The sequence below is a fragment of the Channa argus genome, chromosome 15 (genome assembly GCF_033026475.1).
Source record: "Channa argus isolate prfri chromosome 15, Channa argus male v1.0, whole genome shotgun sequence".
NCBI lineage: Eukaryota > Metazoa > Chordata > Actinopteri > Anabantiformes > Channidae > Channa > Channa argus.
In genome coordinates this window covers 14,740,129-14,757,964 of record NC_090211.1, presented here as the reverse complement: position 1 = coordinate 14,757,964, position 17,836 = coordinate 14,740,129, and the positions used below count along the sequence as shown (strand labels likewise).

Here is a 17,836-nt window from a genome sequence, read left to right as displayed (position 1 = left end):
TTAAAAACTCTGGAATTACAGTTTCCCCCCAAGGATACGTTTTAGAACTACTTCTTTTTAATTTGTATTTGTTACCTCCGGGTTGTGTCCTCAGGAGACATGGCATCTCCTTTAATAGCTATGCTTATGACACATTTATGTGGCTGTGTCTCCTGATAAAACTGGGCCTATTGATGTCCTTTTATTATATATTGTTGACATTAGTGCCTGGATGTCACAGAATGTCAAAGGCTTAGAGAGTGATATTGGCCACAAAGCCAAAAGGCCAGAAACTTCTCTGCCATCTTTGACTCTGAAATAAGTTCTAAGGCTCACGTGGGCTGTGTCACCAAATCTGCTCAAAAATATCACTAAAGTAGGACCATTTCTTTCTCTGAGTGACACAGACTTTAATGCATTTTTTTATTTCCAGCAGACTGGACTATTGCAATGCTCTCCTCTCTGATCTACACAAATACCTCATAAACGAGTTACAGTTGATTCAGACCTCTGCTGCCAGAGTCCTGACAAAGACCAGAAGAAGAGAACACATCACACCCGTTATAAAGTCCTACACTGGTTGCCTGTCAGTTTACGTATTGATTAGTTTACTTTTTTCTAAAGAACATCATGGTCCTGCACTAGCCTACTTCTCGTCAGTTTTATCTTATTCTCTTTTGATGTTTCACTCACCTGTTTTATCGATATTATTTTTATCTAAATTTAATTTGTTTTGATTTATTTTCATAATTAGTCTTCTATATGTGTGCATTAGTTTAATGGTCTCATAGTCTCATACTTTTGTGTCTTATTCCCTCGTTTGATGTGCCATGTTAACATCTTTCTGTGGGCTCTTTTATCACAGTTTTGGTTGACTTTGATTGCCCTCGTTTGTTCTGCCTTTTCATCAACTTTTCTATCATTTGTAAAGCACTTTCACACAAATATATGTTAAAAAAGTTTGTTTGACTTATTGATTTCTGACAGTTTTAACTTAAGAAATTAAATATAAAACCGTGTGAAAGTAGCTGTATTTGATTGGATTAAATTGTGTACTTGTGTACTTCCGGAATTGTGTAATTGTGTAAAAAGTGTTTAATGAAGTGGCCAGTATGTGTAAAGCATAAAGCAAAAAGGGAGAGTGCCGTAAAAATTGTAATGACAGCAAAGCTGTTTTAAGCTTCTTTTGTTTTAAATATAGAAAACTTTACTTCTGGCCTATTGATTATTACTTACTCTTTCCATTTTTTAAACTATATGATAACTCATACAATTACTTACACTAAATGATCTTACACCGCTGTCATGTTTAGTCGTCTGTTTTAGATGTTTTATCTTGTTTGCCCTTCTCATTCATTTTGCTCTTTAAAAGGATTTTGCAGGATTGTGCAATGATCGCATTACACTTAAAACAACAAAAGCAAATCATTTCTAAACTCAACCTTTGCCTCACTAACAACTAAGCATCAGGGAAAACTGTTCTAGCTGGGTTGATTTCCACTCAGCCGCTGCATTCATAGCACAAATGAACAGTTTTCAGTGCAGCCAAACCTGGGTGGTGCTCAGCCAGGCCAGGCAGGGGCTCCGCAGGGTGCACGCAAACATTATTTTTGGAGAAGATGATCTCGCCGTCTAGGCCAGAGCGTAACGATGAGCCCCCCGCCCCGGGGTTAAAGGTCAGGAGGTCGGAGGCCTTGGAGGAGGCACGCCGTAGGAGCCGACCCAAAGACATCTCCTCAGGTACCAGGACACTGGGCCCATCCTCTGGATATGGAGTACATGTAAGAAATGGCATAGGAGTGTCAAAGAGCAGGAAAGGACAAGATAGGACAACGTAGGAGAAAAAAGGAAATATGAAAGCAGGTGAATAATTTAGTGGTGTGACACAGCTTGGCTTCATAAGACTGCACAGAAGCTCACCTACACCCCCCCTCTCTGTCACACATGTGCTTGTACTTTACTGCAGTGTCCTTACTGCAGCACTCCACCCCAGGATCCCTTCTCTCCCTTTGTATTTGTTCAGCATTTCCCTGTGCCACATTTACTTTGCGCACACCTACACCTTCCAACATATTCACAGCTGCTGTAGACACGGATGCGTCCCACCTTTTGTAAACACACATATCCGTAGGTACACACACAGAGGACAAGAGCAAACAAACTTAACCATGTCTGTGTGAAATTTCAAACTGTTATCAGAGGGCAACTGATGTCATCTACATCAGCACTGTACTGGGAGCAGCATGTCACAACACCCGTGTTTCACTGCTGTGCTTCAAAAAGTGAGCTTAATGTGATGAGATAAACTCCAAGCAAAAAGTAAAGCAGCTCTTTTGATTTTGCAGCCTGGTGTGCTATTGAAGGCTTTCTTCTTTGAAATGATTGGAGGCTCAAGTAAAAGCAAATAAAGTTAAATGATTTACTGTTTCCCCTGCTCCATCATCACACTGAACTCACCGATTCTTCCTCTTAGCTTTGACATGCCAGTATTCATGTGTGCAACTTTTTTTTCTTGTTGGGTGAACACACTGACACATGCCCTCCCACTTCATCTGAGGAATGTTCCCCTCCTTTCCCCTAACAGGGCATGTTTACCTCTGCCTGATTAAGCAGGCACCCCACTTCCTGATGCCAGACCTCAGACAGGAAGGCTGCTGGCACGAGATCCAGGCACAACCTTAGAGCAGAAGCTTACTGTAGGCCACAGTGGGGTTTAAATTTAAGATGTGTAGTGTTTTGTTGGTCAGAGTTCATCATGCACACAGTTCGTCTTGTAAACAGCCGCAGCAGTTTCCTGCAGATGTCAATTATGATCACCCACAACTGACAATTTTTCTTTGTATTAACTGTAATTGTTTAGTATGTCAAAGGAAATATACTCATAACTTCTTAATGGCCTAGGTAATGTTTTCACATATCTAGTTTTATCCAAAATCCAAATATATTCATTATAAAATTATATAAACACAGAGAATCTAAAAATCATTTTAGATTCAAGTTCTAGAAGAAAGAAATATTTTTTATAGAAGAAAAAAATATCTAAAAACAGGAGGACAAAGTCCCAATTTCTCTATACTGTAAACCACCACATTACCACTGAATATTATTGGACACCGGGCTATTTCCATGCTAACTGCTTCAAACACCACTAGACTAACCCATTTGTAAATCAGCTTAAATGCCTAAACCCTGTTTACATACTCTGACTCTGCAACACACACAAACTGAGAATCATGCTGCCTGAACACACTGTGAATAATGACAGGCCGAGATCCTAATCATGGCACACAGCTATTTTCAGTTGCCTCTCGACAGCAATGACATATTCGCTGTTGTGTCACTATCCAGTGGTTATTTTGGTCTACAGTATATGTGATTACAGGGCAACCCAGGTCAGTTTGATAGGGTTCCTCGAGGCTGGCTGGTTAAGAGACAGACTGCTCACACTTCCTTCTTCTCGCTTCATCTCTTATGCTGTCAACACCTCGGAGTAGTCACACTCTGCCTCTCCTCTCTGACCTTTCAGTGCTTTATCAAATGACTCACATCCCTAGGACTGAAACACCATCCCAAACTCTATCTAGTCCCACTGTGTCCTATAGGACACTTCACATTTTAAACAGATCCTCTGCTAAAAGGAGAGACATTTAAATAAAACCCTACAGTGTTAAAATGTATCTGGGAATATAGAACCTGAAAGCTCATTATTTCACCTCTGGGCTACAAGGAGCGTTCAGGCTTACATCGCAATAAAGGAGCCAATATAATAAACCACCATTTCATCTGCACTGTACACTGACATGCCTGTGGCAACAGAAAGTAGACAAGCCAAAAAGTAGCCAGAAAAACAAGGTTCTTGTGCACATGCTTCGTGAGTTATGGCCTAACTTTATGGGGGACTGAATGAATGGTGGTTGCGATGTGTACAGGCTTTGCTAAATGTGAAGATGCATTTTAAACCACATGAAATATACTTCGTCAAAGCGTTTTTTTCAATAATAATGTTGTGTACTTTATAATTATAAATGCATCAGTTGGAAGAAGCAGCAAATATCCTCAAAATAAAAACGCATAAATCCTCTTCCACTAACTATGATGAAATTGGTGTAAAGTATTAGGAAAAGTGATTTATGATAAAAAAAAAATTGCTATATATACACATCTGCACATGTAAGTCAATCAAAAAGAAATTGTGCTACAGAAATGCCAAAGCCAGAAATACTTTACAAACAGAGAAACCATTATATAAGTTGTTGAATGCAACAACTTTCCTTTATTAATTTCCTGGGATTGTAAGATATTTTAAACTCTCAAATCAAGTTTCACAAAGGAGGCATTTAAAAAAAAAACACTTTGCATTGCATTTGGTATTAAAATGCAACTGTATTTTTCAGTTTAGGTCAAAGGTTTTTGTGTCAGACCTACCCTGATTCTACTTACATTTACAAAAGCTCACTGAACCTTATCAAAGTCCTGACTGTGGCAGGACTGGAGGAAATGCCTCAGTAGTGAGTGTATAAGTGTGGCCTATGGATCACACTGAGTCTCGTCCTGCAGCATCCGCCTGGCAGGAGGAGGAGAGGATGGGACATCATTCTTTACACACAGGCCCTTACTCATTTCACTCATGTGTTTGTGGCCGGTGCAGCCTAAGATTCTTATCTGTACCATCTTGACTATAAATATTTTAGTTTAGCAGCTTAGATAGTGGCCGAAATGCTTTGCTAGTTCAATTGCACGGTGTTGGCGTTTACAGGCAACTTTCAAGTTTGTTTTAGCAGCAGGCGACGCGCTGCAAAAGGCGACAATTGTCCCATCCTGACGCTCGTACCGGAGAAACGTATCCTCCTCGCCCGCTGGCTTACACCTGTTCCAGCACCAGAGATGAATGAAGAGCGAGCAGCATGTAGAGAAACGGGGCCAAGCCGCTGAGCTCTCACCTTCAGTCCCGCCGCAGGAGTCTACAGCCCATGCCGGACATCCATCTCCGAGGACAGGCGAGGAGTACCGGTGTCGCGTCGTCTCCTTTCTCCCTTAATTTATCTCAGTTGTTACAGGCTCTACTCTGGTTTGTATCCCTGTGTTTTCCGACAGTGACACCAAACGTTTGCCCGCTGCTGGTTCTGGAGCAAAAATGGAACTTCCGGTTTGCACTTTCAAACTAAAACCTCCTTTTTTGACGAGGACGATGCACGGCCTTTTTGAAGATCTATGTCGCTTTCATTTGTAAGATGAGCTTGTTTCACTTCCTATAACAATTCGGTTAAGAGTGTCTAACTTGACTTGGCAGCCCCAGACCAATCCCCCCTAATTTCGCTGCTTCCGGAATGTCAAACGCTTTTTCTGTCACACACAAACTGGGATTTATTGATTTTTAATAATAAATCAATAACTGACGATCAAAGCATTCCTGCACTTTAAAATACTAATAAATATATTTTATGATAACCAAAGTCATCATCCATACACCTTCGACCTTTTTCATCATAAGTGACGTTTTTAAGGTCGCTGGCTAAAGCTAAATGCAATTGGTGCATCATCAGGACCAGTGCTGGAGTCAGAGCATCTCGTCATAGCTGCACATAGTCACAAACTGTCTGTTTAAAACCTAGTTTATCTTAAGCAATAAATTAGTGCCACCAACATTTGGCAATAGGGGTTTTAAAAATCTTGCACTTGACTTTGATTTTTTTTTTACATTTTCATTTACTCATTTGGCAGACACCTACATCCAAAGGGACTTAAAATCGAGATACAAAGCAAGTAAAAAAGTTAATTTAGGGTAAAGGCATCAAAAGCTTCAGTTTATTGAGACAATTGGCATATGCATATTATTTTACATGAATACAAAGTTGCAAATTAATTCTGTCTTCAACTTTTTTTTTGAATAATCAAAGTAAAGGTGCTGAGCGTAAAGTTAGTTTGTTCATTCATTAGTTGTAAATTTACATCAGCACTATTTGTTGCCTTGTAACACTTGTAACAATGTATTCATGATACATAGATGACAAATTGGTGCATTGAATCCCATTTATATCCTCAAACAGTATCCTCAACATCTTGAGGATTTTGAGTCATTATGAACAATAAGTTAAACCAGATAAACCAATGTTTTTCAAAATTTTATTGGCAATTTTGGGGAGAAATACAAAAACAAACAAAAAACAAATTACTTCTAGCATTTTAAAATAGAGAGAGAGAATGTAAGGTTAATCAAGAAATTCAGCCGGTGTTTGTCAGTAAAATGAAGCTGGTCTTTTCAGCAGCTGTACAGAATGGCAAGGCTCCCTAAGGCCCAGTGTATCAGAGAACCCACTGGACTGTAAACACCTTTGACATGGGCAAGGCTAGGCTGGTCACTATCAAAACCTGTGGGAAAAGAGACCCAGATAGCTGACAGCAAGCCTGGATTTTGAGCCAAAAATACATATTGAAATAGTGGAGTTAGCGCTGAATAATGGAAATCAAGATCAGATGAGGCAAATACATACACAGTCAGAAACATACACACAACTGTAGAAAAGCATAATTATATTTCTGGGGGACAAACATCAATAAAATATTGCTGGCTCATACAGAACTTACCTCAGTGTCACTGTGGTACACAAACTCCCTGACTTCTTCCCCATTGGCTAATACGTAGCGGGGTGGTGAGCGCACCCCAAACACCCGCATCCCTCCCAGTACCAAATCATCAAGGACCCCATTTAGCCTGAGAGGATCACTTACAAGCTGGGACTGTAGAAGCAAGGTAGAAGTAAAAAAAAAGTTTACGTTTTTGTCTTTTAAAAAATATGGGGACAACAGAAAATTAAATATTTAAACCTAATTTTATCATGTTGTAGACTTTTGCCTATAGTAGTAATATGCAAAGAATAGCTTTATCAGCTTTTCAAATGCAAATACACATTACTCGTGTCTTTCCCTACCTGTCCAGCAAAGAAGGTAACGTAACAATAGTTTCCTGTTTCATAGGTGTCAAGACTGTTCCCATCATCCCAGAACAAGTTCCCCCAGGCCAAACCGCCTGCTGACAGTGCCACTGTCAGGAAGAAAGGGTTTCTGCGTGAGGCTGTGGTTGTCAAAGCAGGCTCCTTCACAAGAAAAGGTAGATCAAAGAAAACATGATGCGCTCTTACGAAACTGCAAATGTTATGTGAGAAGTGATCCTCTTCCACTGAACCAAATAATTCATGAACAGTGGCTAAAAATTGATTGTTAAACAAATACACTCTATATTAATTAGAAATACATTATTTAACGGCTAGATTCTAATGATTTGCCAAGGAACTATATCAGTGTAAGAGTTACACAGGTGCTGGTGCATACTGCTTGTTTATTTTACACTGCCTCAAAAAAGAATCAAATATAAGTAAAAACTGGAAATAGGATCTCTTCTAAGTTCTTGTTTGACATGCTTCAGTATACATTATGGAATTTTCCAATCCTCAAATATTTTATTAATAATGAATCTGCCAAAATTTCTCTCCCAATGAACCAAAAATGATGGAGAAAGATATGCAAACCAAATTGTATCTTTGGGATTTCTCAGAGGAGACCCCCACCTGCTGCGGGAGAATGTGTCCCTCTCTTACGTGGATGTTGATGGTGTCCAGAGGGGCTGACAGGATCACATACTGACCCTTACTGTGGAAAGGTTTCCCCTAAAGAATGTAAAACACATCAGACCAGACCTCAGAGAAATGCATTCCTCCAAGACATAGCAAAAATGGTTAGAAGTGTTTGAAAACAAAAAGAAATCAATAAATAAAGTAAAGTTTGTGATGAAGTTTGCCTTACAATATGTGATAGTAGTGTTGTGTGTGAGACACAGTTGAAGTTGAATAGGGCTGAGGCACTTACATCAAGCAGACTGTACCAAGTGCCAGGGGGCAGATACGCGGTCACTTCTACTGCCCCTTGCTTTAAAACTGGGCTAATGAGAAGTGAACTCCCCCAAAGGAACTGTTGATCTATGGTCTGACAATTATGGTCAGTGGGAAACCTATAAAGAATAGATACACAGAGTAAAAAACTAAATGGTAAAAGTAAAAGGTGGACATTCAGCAATGCAAATATACCTTTACTATTTTCTTTATGAAGGAAAATAGAGCACCAAATAATTAGGTGAAGTAAATATAGGAGAAACCAATACAATATCTGGACACATACTCCATGAAGAGAGGCCTGGCAACAGTGTCCGCAGAAGTGTGTGCATGATGGAAGAGCGTGTAGAGGAATGGAAGGAGGGAGTAACGAAGGTTCAACACATTCCGCATGGCAGCCTGGGCCTTCTGACCAAATACATAAGGCTCCTGAGGCTAAAGAACACAGACACACAACACACAATGAAAAGAGATACGGTTACCTCTATCCATAATAAATGAAATAGAGGAACTAGACACAGTGGAAAAAGCTTGCGGTGCAGACCCCTACATTACTTTATCATAAAAGCCCTCTTCTGTTACAAAAGATCTTTACACTTACAGTATACGTATCTGAATGTACACAAGTATGCAAACAGATACAAAGATACAATAAGCAGGATAACAAACAAAGAGTGTCTCTTACAGCATTTGGCTTGTCATTGTGGTTTCTCATAAATGGGTAGAAGGCACCAAGCTGCATCCATCGTACACACAACTCTTCAGTGGTATTACCTCCGAAGCCACAGATGTCCGCCCCTACCAAGGGCACCCCAAACAGGCTGAACTGCAGCACCGCTGGAGGGGTGGAGGGGTTGGTGGAGGGACAGGTACCAAAGGTCATTTTAAATCAATCAGGCAAACTGTGATCACTTCAAAAAGATTAAAAACAATTTCAGATGGTTCGGTTGAACATTTACATGCAAGTCAAAAACTCCCACACGTGCAGCATTACTACATTTGAGACATTGAGACAGTAGATTGCATACTGTACACCAAAAGACCTTTCAGAAACTGCAGGTCCTCACCGGGAATAGAGTATCGAAGCTGCTCCCAGTCACTCCTGACGTCTCCTGTCCACACTCCCGAGAAGGATCCAATCCCAGGGTAAGAGGAGCGAGACAGGACAAAGGGTCTCTTACCTCGTACTTTCATAAGAGTACTGTGATGGCAACCAACCCCAGAATGACAGTATAAAGTGCAGATAAAAATAGCCAAAGAACTGGGTATTGTGTTATTTCACATTAGGCGCCAGTCAACTAAGCTAAAAACTAAAACTGGCTCCTCAGCTTCTGCAAACTGTATTGTGATTGCTGTAGGATCTAACCTGTGTGTGGCATATGCTTCCATCAGTCCATACATATTGTGTAGGTTGTAGTGTGTTGACAGCTTCTGCTGAGCTGACATACAAAGAGTTCCTGAGTTCAACTGGCCTCCAACCACCCCTGTTTATATGACAGGCAAATTGTATTGTATGTAACAATGAACATATACATTTCATATCAATAGCCATTTGCATGACTATGATCACTTGCAAATGCTAGTAATGTGGAATCCTGATCCAGTACGCTTACTAGGTGTGTAAGGAGGTTTCTCAAGATCAGTGTCAGGACAGCCGTCCACTGAGCCCTGAACAAAACTGGCTGGTTCATTCATATCCTGGACAAACAACAAAGCATAAGTTATTTTCTCATGTAAGATGCAAAATAAACTAAAAACATAAAGTACATTTAAAAAATGAAATCTTATCCAATAGATTCTACACACTCTCTATGCAATATGTTGTAATTGACAATGGCTAAATAACCTGGCCTTTGCTTGTCAGTGTGTCTGAATACTCACAATCCACAGACCGTCAACAGGAACTTTAGAATAAAACTCTCTGATGCAGTCCTCCCACCACTCTCTGGTTTCTGGGTTGGTGAAGTCAGGAAAGGCTGTTGGGCCAGGCCAAACCTTCATACACAAGATGGCATTGTGCATGACAACCACACCCAAGGTAAAAAAAGTGTACACATACTGTAAACGTCTCACAATGGGAAAGAAAAGCATAAATTCCCAGAAAAAGAAGTTCAACCTTCCCTATCAGGAGCTGTCCTGTAGCGTTTTTAATGAAGACATCACGTTTAACTCCATCATCAAAAGGAGGATAAGTTCCAGGAGGACTGCTGCTGCTGATTCCTGGGTCCTGAGGCAAAAACAGAGCCTCAGTAACAACAAAGTTTTGCTGCCATCTACTGGAAAAAAACATTGTGTTCACATATACACTTGCTGGCCACTTTATTGGGCACAATTGAACAGTATAATGCAATCCAATACAGTGGCTCTGCCCCAAACTCTACTTTTACAAGGTTATATTTTTCTCGAGTAGAATTATCACCTTTATGAGAGTTACAACATAAAATGGAGAAACTATAACTTTGAAAAAGTAGAATTCAATTTCCAAGCAATTATCTCCAAATTGGAGTACAAAATAATTACTGATAGGTTCATCAGTTATGAGGTTTTACAATTTATGATTTCTCACCAGAATAAGGATGTACTTCATGCCTCTCTTATGGAATTCCTCCACCATGTTTGGGAGGTCCCCAAACCGCCAGGGATCGAAGGTAAAAACCCTGCGCTTATCTGCATAGTCCAGATCATTCCACTGCGTATCCTGATGGTGAAAATTTTAAAATGATCTCAGCAATAAAGAAAAGTAATGAGGTGCATTTAAAGAATTTGGTTAAATGTGTATGTTACAAATGTAATAACTAAAATAGAATAAGTAAGCTAGTAATAAAATGTAATTCTTTCAAGATAATACAAACTTCAGACATTTACAGCACTTCTGATTAAAGCACTATTTGTACATAATAAACCGCATACATTCACATGTACAGTATACATCATTTACCATGGGAAAGTTGGCAATGTGCATGCGTTGTGCAACGCTGCGTGTTATATTTGTGGTTGTGTATCCCCAACGGCACAGATGAAAGCCCAGTGACCAATAGGGAGGCATCATAGGATAGCCTGGCAACAACACAGAAACGTGTGAAATGATTATTTTCTAATTCACATATACACACACTACAGCATGCTTCAAAGGCTTTCGTCTTAAAATGACAAATTTTCTATACATGCTATTGTACATACTATTGCTGCAACTTTTTTAAGGTCACGGTATGTAAACATTAAAAAAAACATACCAATGACCTGAAGGTACTGTCGTACAACACTTTGAGCGTCAGGACCCATGAAAATGTACAGGTCCAGTATTCCACCAGTAGTCACCCAGGTGAGAGCTGGAGTCGGCTGCAACATCACCTCTACATTAGAGACATTTACGTAGCAGTAATTAGTCCACTACAGTTTGAAAAAATGTTCTATGTAAGTGAACGAAACAAATGCTAGTGGGATGCTGTGTGCGACCTACAGAACAAATACAGTAGTTCATTACCAACTGCATTGCTATTGAGAAGGAAAACTCCATGAGCCAGGCCATCCCCCTCCTGTACAATGTAGAATGGATGTGAGCCATAGAGGTTGGCATCGGCCTGAAGAAAAAGGTAAGAGCTTACAGTTTTTTGTTAATTGATAAAGATCTGAAAAGATAAAGACTTGCAACAAGATTAGGTTTTTTTTTTTGTTGTGATATTTTGTAAATGTATATGTTTCTTCGATCCATTGAAGTCTGCGCATTTGAGAATCACTGCAATTGACTCACATGAGGTGCTATGTCTCTGTTCCACAAAGTCAGAGAAGTCCAGTTAAGGTCCAGACGAAGGGAAGTGTAATGCTCCCCAAGGCCAGACACTAGGGGAGAGGCCAATGTGGTAGACAGCTGCAGGTACTGGTCAGCAAACAGTAGGGGAGCTACTGTGGTATTCATACTGAAATGGCAGAACACAGAGAACAAACAATCACACACTGCACCATGATTAGGATGATAATTTCACACATACGAGTTCAGTGATAGACTAGTTTTTGACTACCCACATTACTTTCCCACTGGACTTCCGCCGCACTATGACGCCAAATGGGTCAGACTGGTATTCAGTAGTGTAGAGTGAGTCACGGTTACCGGGTTTGTGCTGAGGAACACCGGCTGGAAGCTTAACTTCATATCGTGGCGATGATGGGTCCTTCAACTTAAAAGTCAATAGATGTCAGCTCTGTTTTTACACAGCACATCATTGTGGACAGTGTGCATAACATGAACCAAAGTTCATATTAAAAAAACATTTCAAATGAGATCATCTGTGCATCTGATTATTTTAGGGTTTTGTTTAATCCTTTTCATTGAAAGCAACCCATATGGTTTGTACATATAAAAAAAAATAAGACATACTTCGCCCAATCACACAATTCATACAATCTTCTTTCAAGACCAATGGCCAAACATCTTGTGTTATATTTTCCATTCAAGCTGCAATAATCCTCTACACTTAACATGCAAAATAACAGGGATGTCAAGTGGACCCTCCTGAACTTTCCTCATCATAATTTCAATGCATGCAGAAAAGAAACAAGTACCAGATACTCACAATAAGGTGCAGGCAACCTGCAGGCTCCTCAGTGACTTCTAAGCTTAGAGTAGAGATATCTCTGGGGAGATAAGAAGGGTTGTCACGCGTCAGAGTGGCAGCCTGGCCCCGTGTCGTGGGAGTAAGGGGACTCATTTTGTAGCCAGGGTACACACTGGGGTAAAAGCACCAAGGTGGTCCAGCAGAGTCTGGTAGTGGGACATAGCAGCATCCCCTCTCCTCACACTCTTTCTGACTGAGAAGCCTGTCTCTGCCACAGTCAAATCGACTCTCTGGAGCCACGTCGCATTTATTATCCTTGAAAATATCAGCCTCTTGTGAGCTTTCTGAGTCAGGTCCCTTTGCTCTTACTGAATTTTGTGGATTTGCTGGATTATTGTTGGCCAAACGTTCATGTGCTGTGAGATCATGTTGCTTAGCCCGGACTGATCGGACCAGTGTGGTTTCATGGTTAAACAAATGCTTGGCATTCAAACACAAAGCAAATGCTAGAATGACAACAGGTGCAGTCAAAACAGATAACAGACCCATGTCTTCATCAGAGCTGGACTGCCAGGGCAAGGTGTACTAAAGGTGAGCTCTGCCATACACGCTTCGTGTAGCCTAGGTTAGATATTCAGGAGTAGAGTAGCTATTATGAACAAAATGGTCATGGAGGATCATTAACACTCACTGTTTTGTTCGTTTATAAGATGCTAATCCAGAGGCAACTGGAATAATCTGACGTTAACGTTAGTTAGCGTTAGCTGTTGTCTAGTATCCATCGCTCAAGCTGTACTGTGGCGAACTTTTAGTTCCTTAAAATAATTTATTTGTAAGAAAACGCGTGGTTTTTAAAGGCAACGGAATAACGCAGTAACTTCGGTTAAATAAAAATAACACATCTGTAAAAGTCATAACGGGTAATTAGCCAGGAGTTAACAAATCTATGGTAGATACTATAGCTAACTAGGGCAAGCAAACTAGGACAAAAGGGCTCAACTCGAAACTACTCCCCCGGTCTCCTCTTTGTCTCATTAGTGGATTAATATTCATAAACTATAATATTAGACCAAATTCGCAAAATTTCATACAAGTAATGAAAATGTATGTGGTATCACATTAAAGTGAAGCATAGAAAGTTATTAAAATCAAGATAATTATTTTTCCAATCTAAAGTTGTTGATTAGTTTTTAGTTTCAGCCTTAAAATATTCATCAAGAATTTATTTTATAAATGCTGGAAATCAGGTACTAACTTTGAATATGTTTAGATATATGCACCCAAAACTGTAATAAAGGTCGTAATAAACACAAAATGTGAATAGGTTACCCTAACACAATAAATCCACTACAAGTATTAAAAAAATAACACTATGGTCTGTTTTATAGTATTATTATTTTTCTCCTTTTGACTTATGCTGTAAGTTCAGGGTCAGGGTCGCCACAACAGATCAATGGTTCTCAGGTTGATTTTTTCACCCTTGCTGACGCAATTTCTACCGGGGTTGTGACTGGTACTCGGCACTGCACAGTTTGTGATGTGGATGGGCTGTTGGGGGTTGAGTGTCTTGCCCAGGGAACCCAAACATGTCTCAGAATAAAAACTAAGTGAGGGCATAAACAGAACCTCTGTAAACAAATAACCAAAATGTGCGCATCAAAAAAGCAGATCAGGAACAGGGGAGAACACAATAAACCACGTGTGAACACGCAAAATAGTCCAAAAACAAGAATCAGGCAGAACCAGAAGGCTGGGAAAACAGCAAGGATCCTATTGTCTAATTTTGTCTTTTACAGAAATCAACCACTTGATTAACATTAGAAGATTTATATATATATATATATCTTATAAGTTATCAAAGGCATGATACTTTTTGTATGAGCCCTCAAGGTACGCTACTCTTTCTTTAGTCCATCCGGAAACACATTTCAGCATTGTAGCAACCTAAGGCATCTTCCATGCCTCGCCACTTAACCACTTCATGTGTTTCTCATTTAGAATTGTATGATGTTTACAAACTTATTCTTGTGGACAAATTTATCCAATGCATTTCCACTGCCTAGAAAGAAAATGGGTGTAAAGCCGTCCCTTCCGCTGCCGAATGTCCTTCATCTTAGTCCAGTAGCTTTTCTCCTGGGGTTTAACAGCTGACTGCACAATTTCATACTTAATTTCTTTCTCATCATCCGTGTCATGATCCTCTGGCCAAAATAGCAAGGTAAGCAGAAAGATGGCCCTTGGTATACATTTCTTTTTGTCAGTTGGGAACTGGTGAAAAAGTGTCTGTAGGTCCTTTAGAGGTGCTGTCTTTTGAGTCTATGGTGACAGGCAGTTTAGAGTAATGTGAGAAACTATGCAACTTGCAATATCCTAATTTGGCTCTTAACGGATTGCTTGGATAGAGAGAGAGGATTCCCCCTAGAAAACGCACTGCATCACTCTTTTCAGTTAGCTTGGAAAGAAGGGATGTCATGTTATCCCCACCAAAATGGTAGATGATCATGTGTTTTTGGAAAGGAGTTAGGTTGGCTGGGTCTCTTTGCCCAGGCTGAAGAAGTGCATCACTGTCAGGTTTTATGTAAGGGTGGACCCAAGTGAGGCAAGACAGGAGGGAGTCTGCCATCTAAACGTGGTTTATTCAAAAAGGCACAAGAAATCAGAAAAGATAAACTAAAATTTACTCCAAGAAGGTGGAAAAAACTAATACGAAAAGTAACAAAAACCGAGTGAACATACAGCGCATCCGTAAAGTGTTCCCAGATCTCAACTTTTTCCACATTTTGTTATGTTACAGCCTTATTCCAAAAAGAAAAAAATGTACATAAGTATTCATGGCCTTTGCCATGACACTCAAAATTGAGCTCTGGTGCATCCTGTTTTCGCTGATCATCCTTGAGATGTTTCTACAACTTAACTGGAGTCCACCTGTGGACAATTTAGTTGATGGACATTTGGGAAAACATACACCTGTCTAAATAAGGTCCCACAGTGAACAGTGCATGTCAGAGCACAAACCAAGCCATGAATTCCAAGGAATTGTCTGTAGACTATTACATAACACAATATATAAGAAATGAAGCACTGGGAATATTTTCTGGATGCAGTGTAAACAGAGGCCGATCAACTTAAGAACACAGCCAGGAGAATATGAGAAAACTAAATGGGAGCAAGCTGAGTGAACTGAGGAACTAGGAGTAAGTAGACTTAAAAGGCTAATCATTAACAGGTGTATAAATTAACAAGGGGCGTAAATGAGTTGGGGAACTAACAAGAGCTGGGGAAATGAACAAATAATTAAGGAGAACAATATTTAAGCAGAGATTTAAATAACTAGGGAAGCTAAACATGGGTGTACAGCGGGGAAACCTATGAAAGAAGTGCAAACTAACTCAGCACCAACAAAACAAATATGCATCTGCCAAAACAGACTCGGTCAGGAACACGTGTAAACAGGGACTCAAACATGTCTCAGAATAAAAACTAAGTGAGGGCATCAACAGAACCTCCGTAAACAAATAACCAAAATGTGCACATCAACAAAGTAGATCAGGAACAGGGGAGAACACAATAAACCACGTGTGAACACGCAAAATAGTCCAAAAGCAAGAATCAGGCAGAACCAGAAGGCTGGGAAAACAGCAAGGATCCGGCAGGGAACTGTGGGTGAGCTGGGTTAAGTTGCCTGGGGAACAGGTGAAAACAATCATGGAAGCAGAGACAGGGAGGGAAAGTGGAGGTGTGAGAGTTGACAGAGGGTAGGGTATATGAGTGGGTAGCTAGGTTCAGGGAAGCCCAAAACGTGAATGAGAGCAGAGTCTGTTGTCAGGTCCATGACATCACAGTAAACTTCAAACTGCTTTGGCTTTGTTGAAATCCTGGAATTTTATTGAGAATTTCCTTTGCAACAAGTGGGTGGATGATTCTGATTGAGTGTATGTCCATCTTATCATCTTTGAGGTAGAAGAAGACCAGTTTAGCCCATCAATGAGTGATCCCCCAAACTCATGCTGGAGAAATCTTTCCATGTAAATGGTTATAGCAGGCAAAGCTTCACAATGGGTTTTGATTAAGTTTTCAGCAGGGCTACTAAGTGGATGAGGGGAGCTTCAACAGAGTTGTTGACAATGTCCTTGAGGAAACATGTCACAAACTGTTATAGCATAATTTCCAGCAAAATTCCTTTTCTGTTAAGGAGACAGTTTGTGAGTTACATCTCTTCTCTGGATCATAGGATTTTCTGCAGCTCAACAGAGTTCCATTTTGGATTCTTTTTTCCTTTTATGACGACCTCTAGCACGTTCATGAGATCGTCAAGAATTTTTTTTGTCTGAGTCTTCAGTAAGGACCAACACAGGAAGAAATGTCTGTGGATCTTTTTCTTCATGTTCTCCAAGTTCAACTGCATGTTGTGCAATGACAGTAGAAAAGTATGAGGCCATTTCAACTGCAAATGATGGTAGATGTTTAAACTATTTAGAAACCTCATGATAAGCATCTCTTTCAGTTACCTCTCCAACATAGTGGTCTTCTGCAAGCCAGAAACTCAACCAGGTCACTCTTCCACCATGGTAAAACTGGCGTTCAATGTTTGCGTTTTCCTCATTTATAAAATCTTTACTTTTCATCACATTGATCAACTGTCACAATTTCCAGAAAATACATCTCTTCCTCTTCTAGTGTTTTATAGAGACATTCACCTTTCACATGTCTGTAAATACAAATAAGCTCCGTCAAAGACTGGTTACTCAACTGTCGATGTGAGAAGACAAATCCCTGGGAACGTCCATTTTGGCAGGATTTGTTTACAGATCAAATACACACATTCGGACAAGAAAGTCATTTTCGTCTCGATCCAAGTCATTACATCACATAGAGGTTTATGTTCTTTGACGTCAGAACCGCCATTACAAAAGATCCAGCTAGTTTGCTCAAACAGATGCAACTGACTTTCCAATTCTTTAACACTAATGAAACGGTATCACATAGCTCTGCAGAGAATGCATGTTTGTGGCACGATGTTGAAGATATCTACTGCAAAGACCAGATATATTTGAATCTGGGTCAAAGTCAAATACGCAGAACATGTTCATCTTAATCAGCCAGTCAATGTTGCAGAGGTCCTCAGGCTTGCCACTCTGCCATGAGGGCCAGATTTGTGAAGTCCACGACAGGACAGATTATCCCACCTGAGCTGTGGATCTCTGCAGCTCTTCCAGTGTTTCCATGGGCCTCTTGGCTTCTTCTCTGATTAATGCTCTCCTTGCCCATCCTGTCAGTTAAGCTGGACGGCCATGTCTGCGTAGGTTTGCAGTTGTGCCATACGCTTTACATTTTTGGATGATAGATTGTACATTGCGCCGTGAGATGTTCAAAGCTTGGGATATATTTTTATTACCTAACCCTGCTTTAAACTACTAA

The 17,836-nt window shown here is 40.1% G+C and overlaps 2 protein-coding genes and 2 long non-coding RNA genes across 8 annotated transcripts in view; 2 read left to right on the top strand and 2 right to left on the bottom strand.

The window, feature by feature from the left end:
• The window catches only part of LOC137099893 (uncharacterized), a 5,188-nt gene extending 3,665 nt beyond the window's left edge, over positions 1-1,523 (top strand). For both annotated transcript variants that reach the window (XR_010910827.1, XR_010910826.1), the window contains one exon: positions 416-1,523. This is a non-coding gene — a long non-coding RNA (uncharacterized lncRNA). The remainder of the gene's footprint in view (positions 1-415) is intronic.
• The window catches only part of tbc1d16 (TBC1 domain family, member 16), a 27,274-nt gene extending 22,199 nt beyond the window's left edge, over positions 1-5,075 (bottom strand). For 2 of the 3 annotated variants that reach the window (XM_067477273.1, XM_067477271.1), the window contains exons 1-2: positions 4,920-5,075; positions 1,531-1,743 (exon numbers count right to left, since the gene is read on the bottom strand). In XM_067477273.1, the coding sequence (XP_067333374.1) occupies positions 1,531-1,711 (181 nt within the window). In that variant the 5' untranslated portion in view covers positions 1,712-1,743; positions 4,920-5,075. Of the gene's footprint in view, positions 1-1,530; positions 1,744-4,810 lie in introns of all 3 variants that reach the window. The other variant, XM_067477272.1, reaches the window with a different exon arrangement.
• On the top strand, positions 5,072-7,836 carry LOC137099892 (uncharacterized). Its single transcript, XR_010910825.1, has 3 exons — positions 5,072-5,205; positions 6,955-7,087; positions 7,496-7,836. It is a non-coding gene; the product is annotated as an uncharacterized lncRNA (long non-coding RNA).
• Positions 5,763-17,836, bottom strand: gaa (alpha glucosidase). Of its 2 annotated transcripts, XM_067477269.1 has the most exons (19): positions 12,437-17,836; positions 11,889-12,040; positions 11,617-11,782; positions 11,350-11,446; positions 11,099-11,218; positions 10,804-10,922; positions 10,432-10,563; positions 9,982-10,092; positions 9,747-9,860; positions 9,479-9,563; positions 9,232-9,349; positions 8,933-9,066; positions 8,551-8,702; positions 8,152-8,300; positions 7,843-7,984; positions 7,545-7,643; positions 6,909-7,073; positions 6,565-6,717; positions 5,763-6,348 (listed from the first exon to the last, which is right to left on the bottom strand). In XM_067477269.1, the coding sequence occupies exons 1-19, from the start codon at positions 12,965-12,967 to the stop codon at positions 6,283-6,285; spliced, it is 2,805 nt and encodes a 934-aa protein (XP_067333370.1). In that variant the 5' UTR covers positions 12,968-17,836; the 3' UTR covers positions 5,763-6,282. The 2 variants fall into 2 exon arrangements, with proteins under 2 accessions (XP_067333370.1, XP_067333371.1); XM_067477270.1 differs by lacking the exon at positions 5,763-6,348 and having other exon boundaries at positions 6,654-6,717; positions 6,909-7,021.

What these genes read in the sequence shown, in the direction of transcription:
- gaa (XM_067477269.1), bottom strand. Translation starts at nt 12,967, where the DNA reads ATGGGTCTGTTATCTGTTTTGACTGCACCTGTTGTCATTCTAGCATTT. An exon ending in TCTCAATAGCAATGCAGTTG is followed by an intron (nt 11,219 to 11,349) that starts GTAATGAACTAC and finishes TCTCTAATGTAG; the next exon opens with AGGTGATGTTGCAGCCGACT. An exon ending in GCCAGGCCTCTCTTCATGGA is followed by an intron (nt 7,985 to 8,151) that starts GTATGTGTCCAG and finishes TATTCTTTATAG; the next exon opens with GTTTCCCACTGACCATAATT.